Below are 13,803 nucleotides of genomic sequence, written 5' to 3'. Positions count from 1 at the left end.
GTTAATTGTCTAACCCACGGTTTGCTTTGTTTCTGGAACAGCGCTAAGAAGATTCTTCGTCTTGTGACTGTATAACACAAATAAATAAACAACATTTGGACTCTACTTGTCATAAAGCAAAGAATATGAGCCTGCCTTTCTTGATAAGTATTGTAAAAGTGATAACCAGGAAATTGGATATATAGCAAAGCAGGTGTTCAATCATTTACTAAGCAGTTAAGAGGTATGAGTCAGTACTGAAGGAAGTTGATTACTGTATTTCAGGATTAAAAATTACAAAGCAGTAGAATTCAAATGTCTATTTCCTGACTGAGCAACGTTTACAGATAGTATATCTCTTCTACATTACTTATCTAAATATATTTTAAACTGTTTCCTGTGCACCAAAAGGAAACCAAAAGGAAAATTGGTAAATACTGGAACAGTGTCTATGTTGTGCTGACAAAAAAAGGAAGTCACAGCAAGTTCAATCATTTGCTAAGTAGTTAATAGGTGCCTCTCCATACAACAGTGGTTTTATTGTAGGCTGCTCCCTTCTTGAGAATCATACAGTTACGGTTTGACACGAACATGACGGTAGACAAGAATTTAAAGCCACAGTATATTCTATAATTACTTGTTTACATATCAAACAACTGTGATTTACACATTAAAGGCACTAGTTGTAAGAAAAGCTGAGCCTCATTCCCACCTCGTACGCTTTGGGATTGTAGGAAGGGACAGCTATCCCAAAGCATCAGTTTTTGACGAGTTGGGAATGAGACTAAAAACTTAACTTGACTTACAAATAGCACCTTTTTAAAGGAACAGTTTGCCAATGAGTGAAAATTTGTTATTATGTCTTAACCCCCAGGTGGACGGAAAGTCAGGTGAAGTTTCATAGTCCACAAAATTCCACAATTTCTGGAGCTTCACAGCAAAACGGCATAAGAGCATCCTGCTAAACAACTGAAGTAGATGGGGACTTCAAATGTAAAAGAAAAAAAACAACCACCCATAATCCAAGTTTCCAGAAAGCCCTGAGATCTTCAAATTGATTTGAAAAGATGTTCATAACGCCCTTTTTTGGGATCTCTGGACCTCTGACAAGCGGACAAGCTGTATGGAGCCATTTTATTTTTTGTATGGGGGGTTATGTATGGTATATACTATATGGTATACGGTGTTATGACTAGAAGTTTTCAGAAATATGAGTCAGAAATCTGCAACTCTTTAAACCTGATTTGTCCACAAGGTCATCATATCACAGTTAGTCTGTCAGGCCAGAATAAAAAAGGGAGTAAAATGACTAAGGACATATTGCAGGGCTTCGATGAAATTAAGAAATGAAAACAGTTCAGTTGAATGACATCATGCACTTAAAGCTGACATGATAAAAAAAAAAACAAGAGAATTACAGACATAAGTATTGGCTATTTATTGAAAAAATAATCAAAGTACCCAGGAGGATTAATATCCTGTTGTATGTTGTTGTTGTGGACAAATGCTGATAGAACCGCAGAGACAACGGTGGTATGGTAAAACGTTATGTCTTTCAAAATTAGTTGAGCATTTTCATGACCTCAGATACTCCTGGCACAACAAACAGTCATGAGGTCAGCAGACTGACACAGACTTTATGATCCATTTATGTCAGTAGTTTCACCTGACTGATTTACTTTTGCCCTTGAACTCACAGGGAAATCTGAAGTCTGTATTGAGTGGTATCCTCTTTACAGCATCTTTGTTTATATGAATACAGTACTCTTCCTTTTCATAAGAGAAGCACATTCCACACAGTTACTCATCGAGGGCATGATCACACCACTGAAACACTTCCTCTTTCATCGCTGGTTGTGCCTGGTACCAGGAGATAGATAAATATAGGCATGTGTAACATTAGCAAATATTTGCAGTTTCACCCGGATGACAGCTTGACCTAATTAACTAAACTTCCCTGGAACATTTGAAACAAACCTTTAAGAGATGAAAAATGTTAAAGGTGCACTGTGTAGTTTTGTGGAAGAAAATTTTAATCAGAAGAGAAAGATCTTTATTGACTGTTTATTACGTTTTTGTGACTGAATAAACTGAATAAACAAACTGACCTAAAGGGCAACACAATTTCATACTGTTTTACTTTGTTATCAGCATTTTCAAATTAGGCGTCCTTATTGTTGTTTTGAGACTGAAATCAACAGTGCATTATTTACAGCTCATGAGGCACCAATCAGGGAAAAACAACTACACATTGTCAATTTTAATTACCTTTACAAAAGCTCCTATTTGTATTCAATAACTTAAAAATACGTAACAACATATACATCAAATCCATAAAACATATGAATAATAGCTGTGATTCACATGCAAACAAAGTACCAGCAGCCCCTTGAGGAAAATTGTGATTTGTGATACTAAACTATATAAATACAATTTACTTGACCTCATGCACAAGACTGATTTCCTGAAAATATCCCACCAATGACAGCTGCAGTGAAAGACATGGTTCCAACGATGAGGATGACTGAGACAGCGGTAGCAATCTTTGCAGCTGCACTGAGCTTCTTCTGAAATTCAAAGGGGCGGCAGTGAGGGGTATGGTGCATACAGTATGGTTGTCATGAAAGTATAGTAATGTATAAACATGTTATGTTGTCTTGGACAGGCTCTCACCCTTTCTCTTTGTTTACTCCGTCTCTTATTCGTACTTGAACTCCCTGCAACAGAAAATAGTAACCGATATAAATTTGTTCACCTTAAGATTTCTCACTGTATTTCTTGCATAATATTTATTAGGCATTTACCGCTTTTGTTTCTCCCCAGCATTGCATGCTTATGAACACTGAATATGAAGACCCAAATTACAAACAGTAAGAGCCACACTGTGTAAGCGATCATCACTTTCAGGAGCCAAGACTTATTTCTGTTCTCTCTGCAGTCGACAATCTCCAGAACACCAATGAAGACGACCGCAGCTGTGTGGAAAACAGATTTGGAAATACAATCAGAGCAATAAACAGGCGTGTATCTGAAGAGATGAACTGTTTCATTGTTTTTGTCCATCTATTTAAAGCAATAGCTCAACATTTTGGGAAATCTGCTTATTTGCATTCTTGCCAAGAGTTAGTGTCATGGTTTTGGTTTTTGGGTTTGTTGTTTTCCTGTTTTATTTTGTAGTTATATCCTCTTGTGTCTTTTTGTCACTTTCTACTTCCTGCTCACCTGTGTTCCCAGTGTTCTGTTTCCCCCCTGTGTTGCTGTGCTCCTCCCCAGTCTGATTTCCCCCCCACACCGGTCTCACATGAGCCTCTTTAGCACTGCCCTCTTCCCAGTGTCTATCCACCTGCACCTCATCCCCTCGATTGGTTTAGTTTGTATTCAAGCCTGTGTATTTCTTTTGTTGTTTTCCTTTGTCTGCCTTTTTGATGCCAGTTTTTGTTGCCTGCCATTATATTGTTCACACTTTTGGATTGTGGATTTTGGATTTCAGCTCATTAAAGCTTGCCTCTTTTTCAACCTGGCTGCCTCTGTGTGTCTGGCATTTGGGTCCTTTTGTGTAAATTGTGACAGTAAGATGAGAGGATGTATGCCACTTTCATATCAAATTGGTAAAAATGCAGCTGGTGGCAGCTGGTTAGCATAGCATTAGCTTGAAGACTGAAAATGGAAGGAATCAACCGGGCTCTGTTCGGATGGCAGCCTACTAGCACTTATAAAGCTCACAAATTAACACATTATATATCATATTTTTAATATGTAGAAAAAATAAATTAGCAGTTTCACAGGAGGTTATGGAGGGACAATATTTCTTGGCCTACAACAGAATTGCTCTTGTTTCCAATCTTTGTGGTAAACTAAGCTAACCAGCTGCGGGCCTTAGCTATTAATTTATGGGACTCCAAAATGGATGCAGACAGTAGAAAACATGATGATGACCCCTTATTTCTTTATTGAATTTGACTGAACAACATTAAAAAGTCAAAAATAGATGGGTGAGTACAACTATTTGATGACAAGAAGACCACAGATGGAGTCCTACTCATTCAGGACAAACATATAGTGCACAATACAAATGTCCAGATTATTTGTAGTGCACGAGCAGTTGGTGCGCTTACAGTGCATACAGTCAAAAATGTTGGGCTGTGCGCAGAATTTTGGATTGGCCAAAATTTGTGTGAGTTGGCCTTTACTTTCAAAAAGAATGCAGATAAGCAAATTTCCCAAAATGTCAAACTATTGCTTTAAAGACATTAAACAAGTCATCTCACAGAACCAAATGAATGCAGTAAAATTCACTATTGTAAAGGTTAAAAACAGGTAAATCTTACTTGAAAAAATTAGGTGGATGACAGAACACACTTGGACAACAATGTTGCAGATCTTCTTTCTGGAACAGAACAAAAGAGAAACAAAAACAGCTGTGCACAAAGTGTTGATGTAAGGATCAAGTCAAAAATACAGGCAGAGGATAAGGAGTTGAACTTACTGTTCATGACTGAGTCTAACTGACACAGAGTCGATTACCAGCTCTGTAAAATTAACCACTATCACCACACAAACAAGAGCAACGAGAGTGACCTAAACGTACACACAGAGAAGGAGACACATGCAGATATAAGCTGTATACACATTAAAATGAAAACAATTCACAAATTTGGATTAGATATAGAGAAATATTGTACACGATTTATTAATACTCACGTTAAAGGGATGTGCCACAGAAAACAACGTCAGGGACGATATTTCAAGTGCAGCACAAAGCAAACCGCATGATGTTTTTGACACCTACGAAAGAAATACACCTGCACGTTCAGTAATCTCAATAAATCTGAATAAGTAGTATTCCTTTAGTGTCGTTTTAAAGGTAATATTTGTAAGAAAAATTGATTTTAGAGCTAATCCCCAACTTGTCAAAAAATCCCAACGCTTTGGGATTGTAGGACGGGTCGGCCACCATCCCAAAGAGTCAGTCTTTGACAGGTTGGGAAACCCAGGGAAATCATTATTTAACAAGTTGGTAATGACACTCAACAATCAACTTTTCTTACAAATAGCAACTTTAAAGGCACAGATACATAAGAACAGGATCCTGACTGAGCTTGTGCTGATTTGTATTTGTCCCTGGCCTTTATGGAAAAAAGAAAAAATTAAATTTTAAACAATTAATTTATTATATCATTGTATATAAATTCTGTAATTACCTATACATCCACTAACTTTTATGTTAGTGGTGGGGTCAGCAATTTTAGATTTAAATAACCTGCCTATGGTCAAGGGATTCATGGGAAACAAGGCAAGACTGTGCGGGATGAGGAGATCTAGAAACAGTTACTATGACAACACAATCCCCCCCCCCCCCCCCCCCCCCCCAACTCATACCTTACCATAATTAGACAACGAGAACAAAAGCTTTTGGTGAGGGTGGTCGTCACTATATGAGCTTGTGCCTGAAGAGAGATGAGAGTGAGAGAAAAAAACATTTTCTTATATATATATATTTTTTATGACAGTGTCTTACCGAACAACAGCTTTGGTAAGACTTCGGTGTAACGACATTTACTGTGTGACATGAGACAAGATTTGATAAATATCGTACCGTTTTCAGTACCACAAAAAGAATGTCGAAAGCCATCAGCGCAGTCCCTGCTGGCTGGAGCTAAATCAAGGGAAACAATGAATAGTTTACAAATAGCCTTTACACATGTTAAAATTACAACTGAATATTTTCACATGCAAATAGCAATTTTCACATGTGAACTAAAGATAAAAATTTTAACCTTTGAAAACAAACAAACATTTTTGCAAGTGATTGGTTTTATTCACATACGTATGAAAATTTCCAGCTGTGAAATTTAACATACAACACATATCATTTCTATATACATTGAATTATAAGCGTCATATGTGGATTACAATTTTAACATGTAACAAACATGCACAGGAAATCAGGAAAATGTTGCTTCTCCTCATGTGAATTCCACATTTTACCACATATTCATGTGCTATTTTCATATGTGAACAGGACATTTTCACATATGAATGAAAATGAATGAAGAAATTCACATTTTCACATGCAAATTACATACACACATATGTGATTGGCTTTTTGGAAAAGTGGATTAAAATTTCCACATATGAAAATATGTGCAAAAATGTCTGCACAATTTTAGAAAACAATCACTTATATTCACCTTTGGAAGAATTGGAGTGGGCGTGGTGGGCTTTGTGGTACTTGTAGCACTTGGCACCCTTGTACTTGTTGCAGTAGTTGGCTTTGTAGTACTTGTTGCAGTAGTTGGCTTTGTAGTACTTGTAGTAGTTGTTGGTGGTGCCGTGGTGGTTGGAGGTGGAATGACATCCACATCCACCCGTTCCCAGAACATGTTATAGACCTGAACAAATGTGGCTCTGAAACATGCCCAAACAAAGAAGTAAACGTAGATTCTTTTACTCCACCTTGTAATTCTAACAAAACTAAAGCTGGTCCGTTTTGTTCTTGACTTTGTGGAAGTCCATGAAAGTGTAGAAATACCTGAAAGTAATGTCTAGCTCTTCTGCTGGTGCTGTCCAGTTAACTTTAATCAAAGACTTTCTGTGATTGGAGCTTTGACTCACAGCTGAGCCCTAAGGCGATAGACAAACGCAAATCAACTGTCACATAAATAAGAAAGTTTAACAAGGCTTAGGCCTTAAATTTTCACTTTATATTCATTTAACTTTGTAAATTAAAGTGAACACACAATAATAAATATTCAGTTAATCAATTCAATGCATTTCCCGCTGATATGAAATGGAATGGTTACTTACTGCTGGATTACTGCACGTCAGGATTTGAGTCCGATCTGGATCAGTCAGGATAAACGTTCCTATAGGAGGGCTTTCATCTACCGTACCTTTCACTCGAGCCTCCAACATAAACCCCTCAAAAGTGGTAGCTGTCTTGCTCCTGAGAATTACTGGACAAAGGTTTGAAGATTCATCAGGGAAAGGTGGAGGGGCAGAAAATGAAGACGGGGATTGTCATAACGTTGCATTATTTGATCACTGCCACAATAGTGATAAACAAGCTTCCAAGATAAAAAGTCTGTACCTGTAATGGGCTCGCCCCTTTTGCCATGCTGGTAAGTGACCTCAAAGGGCGGCTCGCTGCTCTGAGCGGCAAAAGGTGAATGTTCAGGTGACATTGATTGACATACCTGTGGGAAATTACCATTTGCGAATCCGTGGGCCTTTGTGATGATGCTCAGGCCAATCAAAATCCACAACCACATCTGTAAAACATGTGTGCAATGCCATCTGTAAATGCCACAAAATCAAATTTGAACTTGTCTTTTTTAGCCTTCTTCATTAGCATGCAGTCCATGAGCATTATCAACCCTGACCTGGAACACCTTCACAGTGATATCCAACTGATGGTACCATAAGTTTGGTGTGGTTACTTACTAGTATTCATATCAAAACTTCTCAAGTAATCATTAAAACGTGGTGAAGTGCCCTCTCTTCATCAGAAATATGTCACGACTTTCTGCATGCTGGTGCTCCACCACATACAGCTGGTAGCCTTTTAATTTTTTGTCCCTCTGCCCCTTAAACATTCTGAGTACACCACTGGTCAAGCACCTAATACGGATGTAAAGTCAGCTCTTTAACCTTAAAGCCTTTATTTGGTTGCAAATGCTTCAGTTTGCTGAAATACAGATCCAAAACAAAGATAGCAAATCACTCAAATTCAAACAAAGCGTTTTAAGATCTCTGTGGCAAATAATTGAATATACAATGAGATAGTAACAATGTTTTTCTCTTACCTTAAAATAAAGTATTTGTAGACCCAACACCATAAATCCACAAGTTAAGTTTAAAGTCTTTTTAAGGAAGGTAGAAACCTTAAGAATGTCTTGCGGAAAGAGCTCCTCCTCCTCCGACAGTTAGGCGTGCAGTGTTTACTAGAGAGCAGTGCAACAACTCAGCAGAGCGAAGAAGGAAGTTAGAAAGGTCAATCTAAGTGCCAATCTAAGTGCTACTCACACACACTTACAGTGATAAAAAAATACAGCCTCTCTTTACCTCTGATCAGACCTATATCTCAAATTTTTCTCACAGTTTGTCGGTTTCCAGGAAAGTACATGTACCAAACTACTAACTAACTACTAACTCCTTTCTTTTAATGCCACTTTCTGCTCCTACAATTCAGAGGGAAATAACATTATTTGACAGCTTTAGTAATAAATTACGTTACAAATTAGGATTTTTGCATTCAAACTTAGAAAGAGCTTGTGAAAGATGATGTTTTGTAATATATTAAAATACCCAACAGTACATTCAAGATCTAAATCTGTGGTGCTGGTACAAAACACTTCCTTGAAAAATACCTCAAATCAAAATAACTGTCAGTTTAAAATCAATCTATAATGACTCAGAGAAAATACTGTTTGCTTCTTACCACATACTGAAATATGTACAGTATGTGCTCTTAGTTAAAATTCCTATTTAACTGGCTGAGGAAATGCTTCATAAACATTTGGGGATTTTCAAGATTAGAGCAGTATTTCTTCATATGTAGTTATGAAGGTATAACAAATGTGAAAGCAGCATCAGTCTTTGCAATAGACATGACCGTAAGTATATGGGCCCTGGAGTTACTGGTATTAATGATTAAGCAAAGCCAAATGTGAGCATGATAATGATCACTTGGAAAGTTCCATCGAAAAGGTGTGTCCAGATTAAAGTAAATGGCAAAGGTTGAGTGTGCAAATCAACAATGCTTTGCCACTTCCTTAAGAACAGGTGAGGACGTCTGATTTAGGTCAACAAAGATTTCACGTGGAGTCACCTTTAATTATTTTTTGATTATTGTGATATGTAAAATGTTTGTTTTTTCTAAAGGTTTTACAGATTACTTTTTTTCTTTTACCATTGATTCAACTCAGCCATTTGGTCGAGGCTCATAAAGAAAAAAACATGTTGCCAGTTTAAAAAAGTCATCATGGTTTTTATTACAAAGGGAGACTGGGAAATACATACAGATATTTTAAATGCCTTTTTACAAAGTGTTTACAATTATAGGGTTAGAAATTTTGGGATTTAAAAAAAAGATTTATAGATTCAGATTTGGGTAGACTGTAACACTTGTTTTGCCACTGTGCAATGGCAGATTGGATCAAATTTACAGAAACATCATAACTACAATAATAAGGATAAACTCAGCATCACAAAAGTGAGAGTGAGTATAAATACACATGAATAATAAATCATTTTGCACTGTGAACATAAATTGCTATCAGGGCTCCACTGCCACAGTGACTAATTAAAGACCCCCTCCAGCCAATATGTTTTTTTTCTTCTTGTTCCTGCAGTTGAATGTTTGAGCTTCGCTGTGTAGAAAGATGTGTATGTGCAGAGTTTGAGATCAGGAGGCTGTTCTCACATCCGTTGCTCAAAGTGTACATTTTCTCTGTGCTCACTGAAAATCGGATTTTTAGATGTGGGCCTTAGAGCATGATTTGTGACATCACAAATAATTTGGAAGTCAGTCCTGGTCCAATATTTAGCATTTCCAACCCTATTACAAGACACTGTATCACCAACATGATTCTGAAGCTGTTATTTTAAGGTAAAAAATTACACAATGTTGTTTTAAGTCAAAATTGGAGTCGCATCCCATACAAGCTACATTTTATGACAAAGGTTTAACACAGACGCAGACAATAAACAGCAAAAGTCAGATCTGAATTTTGAGTTTCCTTTGCTATAAACAGCTACAGATGAACCAGTTCCTAGATTTTTGCTGAGATTATATGTTTTTTTTTAACCAAATGCACACTTAGTTTTTAAACAGTAGTGCAGCAGTAAATACATCGAACTATACATATACTTGAACAGCAGCTAGTACATTGACCCACGTGAGAAGGTTTGCAATCTAGTCTGCTGCTCTTCGACCCGACTTGGACTTCGACAAATGAACATCCGACGCATCAATGACTTCAAATGACTCCTAAACTTCACACCAACAAATGCATAAAAGACCGGGTTCAGGCAGCAGTGGGAGAAAGCAATGAGCCGGCACACATAGAACGCATAGTCAAGCTGGATACTTATGTCGCAGTCATCAAATGGTGCGACCAAATTGTCAGCCAAAATCCCCAGAAAGATGACCACATTGTACGGCACCCAGCCGAGGAAGAACACAGCCACGATACAGAAGACTAACTTGACTGCTCTGTTCTTTCTGTGTGATTTTGTTCTTACGATTTTCCCCAATATCTGAATGTAGCAAAAAGCCATCACAGCAAAAGCAACCAAAAAGAAAATGTTCTGTTGGGAGATACTGATGCTTTTCCACATGGTAGCTTTGTATTCACAGCCAAGGGAGTGTGTACCATGGTGGGGGATTGAGACGACGGCGCTGTAGAGGAGGGAGGGCATGGCGGCTCCTAGACTGATCATCCACAGTAGGACAGACAAGAAAATCCCAGTGCTGAGTTTCCATGTGCTCAGGTTAGAGAGCGGGTGGACCACGGCCATGTACCTGTAGATGGTCATGATGGTCAGAAAGAGGACGCTGCTGTAAAATCCAGTGAAGAAGACAAAAGTCACAGTTTTGCAGAGAGTTTCTGAAAACAGCCATCCCCAGATGTGGTAAATTGCCCAGAAGGGAAGGCCAGTGGTGAAGACGAGGTCAGAGATTGCCAGGTTTAGGATGAAAATGTTGGTGAGACACTTGAGGTTTTCGTACAAAGCCAGGATTACAAGGACGAGGATGTTACCTGTGAGGCTCAGTGTGATCACAATGAAGAAGAAAACAGGGACAGCAATGGATCCAAATTTGACCACCTGGCCTTTCTCACAGACTTCATCATCATAGTCAATGTCATATGTTAGGTTGTCATTAAAAGAGTAATTCATTGCTGTGAGACTGGATCCTAGAAAGGAAATAAAAGATTATTAGCATGTGTATTACTGCTGGTTCTTATCATCTTACACCTTAAGTGATTAATTTCAGAGGTTAGTAATAAAATAAGTACAGTAATGAGTGTGTATATACTTAAAGATGCTACAGGGACCTTTCATGTTTTGGTGATCTGATTATTTTTCTTTTTTAGACACAGGTGTTTGTTTTAGTAGAGTAAAATGAACCTACCTCCTGGTCAGGACTGATATGTTGTTGGGTGCGACGCCTTCTGTCTACTCAAAAGGTGGTTCAAATAGGAGAAGCTTTAATAATCTCATGACAGGTTTCTGTTCCTCTGTTCTTCTAACATAACCTGTTTTGCTAGATCATACCCCCACCTCAGCCTCACCTGTGATTGTGGTTTTTATTTTGCCCACATCACCAACTGAATCCTTTGCATGATAGATCAGTTGAAAATGGATGTGGCTGAAAAGTCCTGGAAGAAACCAAGAAAGTGGATGCTGTCACTTATCTCTACTGGTATCTATTCATGCAGAACGGGACTTTTTTTTTTTTAAACTAATCTAATAATTGGATGTTTCAAAATGTGGGCAAGTAAAACCAAAATCATCTGTAATAGATCAAATTCAATGTCAAGTTCAAGTTCAAATGAATAGCAGTTGTTTTTGTACTTTGAATGATCAAACACTTTAAGCCACCCATGACACTTTAGAAATGAGATATGAAACTTTAAAGGGGTACTCCAGCGATTTGAATGTTACACTTTCATAATGTTTGGGCACTAAAAAAAAGAAGTGTAAAAAGTGATGAAGCAATAGCCGAGATGCCATGACTTTTAGTGGTTTAGTCCCTAGTATGGTTCCCAGACGCGGATTAATGCATAGGCTTCCCTAGGCTGCAGCCTAGGGGCCCCACGTGTGGAGGGGCCCTGGCGTCACAGCCGTGGGGGACTTTTAAAACAAGGTGATTTCTTCCCCCCGACTTTCTCCTAAGGTATTAAACCGTTTGCCCGCCCTCGCGGTGTACCAGCGTACTAAAATGGAGCGCACCTCAGCCCCCCATACATGAAAACCCATTGGCCAAGTTAGATTGATTGACAGCCATCAAGCCAATCACAGCCATTTGACCAAACCCACTAGTCCCGGCCCCCCCGGGAAAGTAAACACGTACATGCTAACGACTAATGACGGTAACACAAGCAATTTCCCGTCAGGGCTTAATGAAGTATTTCTGATTCTGATTAATATATTATGCAGTCAGTAGTTCATATTTAAGTTGACAGTGTGGTAGACAGACATCACATTTACGTGTCAGGATCTGGTTATTATAGACACAGATTCAATATTTAACCGTCATGTATCATCACAGTAGCAGCGTTACACACGTTGGCAGCTGTAAACACATAAAAACATTATAAAAATACATCCGGTGGTTTGGTGCCTACCTGTAAACTGAACATATGAGGAGTAGTTAATGTTTATAATCATCCGAGGACATTACAGACGTTGTTTTTGGTTCCTGTCTGTTTCCTGAATATATTCGTACGTGTGTGAATGTGTAAATGAGAGATATTAACTTATAGCACTTTGTAGAAGGAGCTTTCTCAAGTTCACTCCATTCACTTGTATTAGTTCACGGGGCAGAGCTGCCTCCTCCAATATGTCGGCGACGTCGACGTATCGCAGCAGCGGAACAACCCGCTCAATGAGGCGTCTCTGTATCTATGTCTATGGTTTTATCTACTAACCACCATAGACCATGGATCTATTATAGATTCATGCCATAGACATATATACAACAACTCCACCACTGCTTCCTGGCTGCTGGCGACCATGACTTGCTTGTCAGAAAGACGTCGTTGGTGTAGACACTTGTCACTCAAACATGTCTGACCAATGGGGAAGCACCCGCCCACTGCGGTACGTTTGTGTCAAAATGATTTTTAAAAAAAAACGACTTCAAAACTTTTTTCACTTCATTCAAAAAAAGAGAAAGTTCAATTAAAAAAACAAACACTTCAAATGATTTTTTTTTTTTTTGCATTTAAACAGTTTTTTCTTTGATTGAAAATTTTTTTTTTTGATTGAAAATATTTTCTTTGATTGAAGTAATCTTTTTTGTGTTGGGATTGAATAATTAAGACACAAATGTCCTACCCATAACATGGTCCAAACACAAAAAAGATTACTTCAATCAAAGAAAACATTTTCAATCAAAAAAAAGTGTTCAAGTGCAATTTTTTGAGTCTCAAATATTTTTTTGCATTCAAAAACATTTTTTCTATGATTGAAAAGGTTTATTTTTTGATTGAAGTGATTTTTTTATTGAAAATATTTTTTGTTTGTTTGAAGCAACTTCTTTTTTGATTGAATTATAAAGACACAAATGTCCTACCCATAATATGGCCCAAACACAAAACAACAATACTTCAATCAAAAAAGTTGCTTCAAACAAAAAAACCTTCACTTCTATCAAAAAAACCATTTTCAAGCAAAAAAAAAATAGTGTTCAAATGCATTTTTTTGAGTCTCAAATATATTTTTGCATTCAAACACTTTTTTTCTTTGATTGAAACGGGTTTTTTTGATTGAAAATATATTTTTTGATTGAAGCAACCTTTTTTTTGATTGAATAATAAAGACACAAATCTACCTTCATAGGAAACAGAAAGCTAGCTTTCAATCCATAAATGCACTAATTCAATTTTATAGAAGTACATTTATATTCTTGCATTAATGCCATGTAGGTGTTCATTTATGTAACTTAAAGCTATTTGTTGGAGCTTAAAAACCTTCTTTTCAATGAAGAAAATCTCCTACATCAACTCATCCCTGTTACTGCTCTCAGAAACTAGAAAAGAATAGAAATGAAGACAATGAAATTAAAATCTTAAATAATAAGAGGAATAAAATAAT

The 13,803-nt window shown here is 37.5% G+C and overlaps 2 protein-coding genes across 2 annotated transcripts; both read right to left on the bottom strand.

Moving 5' to 3' along the window:
- Positions 1-2,011: 2,011 nt before the first annotated feature.
- On the bottom strand, positions 2,012-7,862 carry LOC141005144 (uncharacterized). Its single transcript, XM_073476910.1, has 13 exons — positions 7,785-7,862; positions 7,070-7,250; positions 6,787-6,935; positions 6,512-6,603; positions 6,171-6,387; positions 5,576-5,635; positions 5,364-5,426; positions 4,681-4,764; positions 4,466-4,557; positions 4,308-4,366; positions 2,784-2,954; positions 2,653-2,696; positions 2,012-2,546 (listed from the first exon to the last, which is right to left on the bottom strand). The coding sequence occupies exons 1-13, from the start codon at positions 7,815-7,817 to the stop codon at positions 2,424-2,426; spliced, it is 1,368 nt and encodes a 455-aa protein (XP_073333011.1). The 5' UTR covers positions 7,818-7,862; the 3' UTR covers positions 2,012-2,423.
- Positions 7,863-8,962: 1,100 nt separating this feature from the next.
- xcr1a.1 (chemokine (C motif) receptor 1a, duplicate 1) lies at positions 8,963-10,881 on the bottom strand. The gene has a single exon (XM_073476746.1). The coding sequence runs from the start codon at positions 10,879-10,881 to the stop codon at positions 9,862-9,864; it is 1,020 nt and encodes a 339-aa protein (XP_073332847.1). The 3' UTR covers positions 8,963-9,861.
- Between the last annotated feature and the right edge of the window lie 2,922 nt (positions 10,882-13,803).

Source organism: Pagrus major, chromosome 11 (assembly GCF_040436345.1).
Source record: "Pagrus major chromosome 11, Pma_NU_1.0".
NCBI classification, from domain to species: Eukaryota; Metazoa; Chordata; class Actinopteri; order Spariformes; family Sparidae; genus Pagrus; species Pagrus major.
This window is presented reverse-complemented; position numbering and strand designations above follow the sequence as displayed.

Excerpts from the sequence above, each read along its gene's own strand:
- LOC141005144 (XM_073476910.1), bottom strand. The coding sequence starts at position 7,817 with ATGGTGTTGGGTCTACAAATACTTTATTTTAAG. Across the intron at positions 4,558-4,680 it reads CTGTGGCACATCCCTTTAAC|GTCACTCTCGTTGCTCTTGT; the intron begins GTGAGTATTAAT and ends GTGTACGTTTAG. Across the intron at positions 2,547-2,652 it reads GGAGTAAACAAAGAGAAAGG|AAGAAGCTCAGTGCAGCTGC; the intron begins GTGAGAGCCTGT and ends TTTGAATTTCAG.
- xcr1a.1 (XM_073476746.1), bottom strand. The coding sequence starts at position 10,881 with ATGAATTACTCTTTTAATGACAACCTAACATATGACATTGACTATGAT.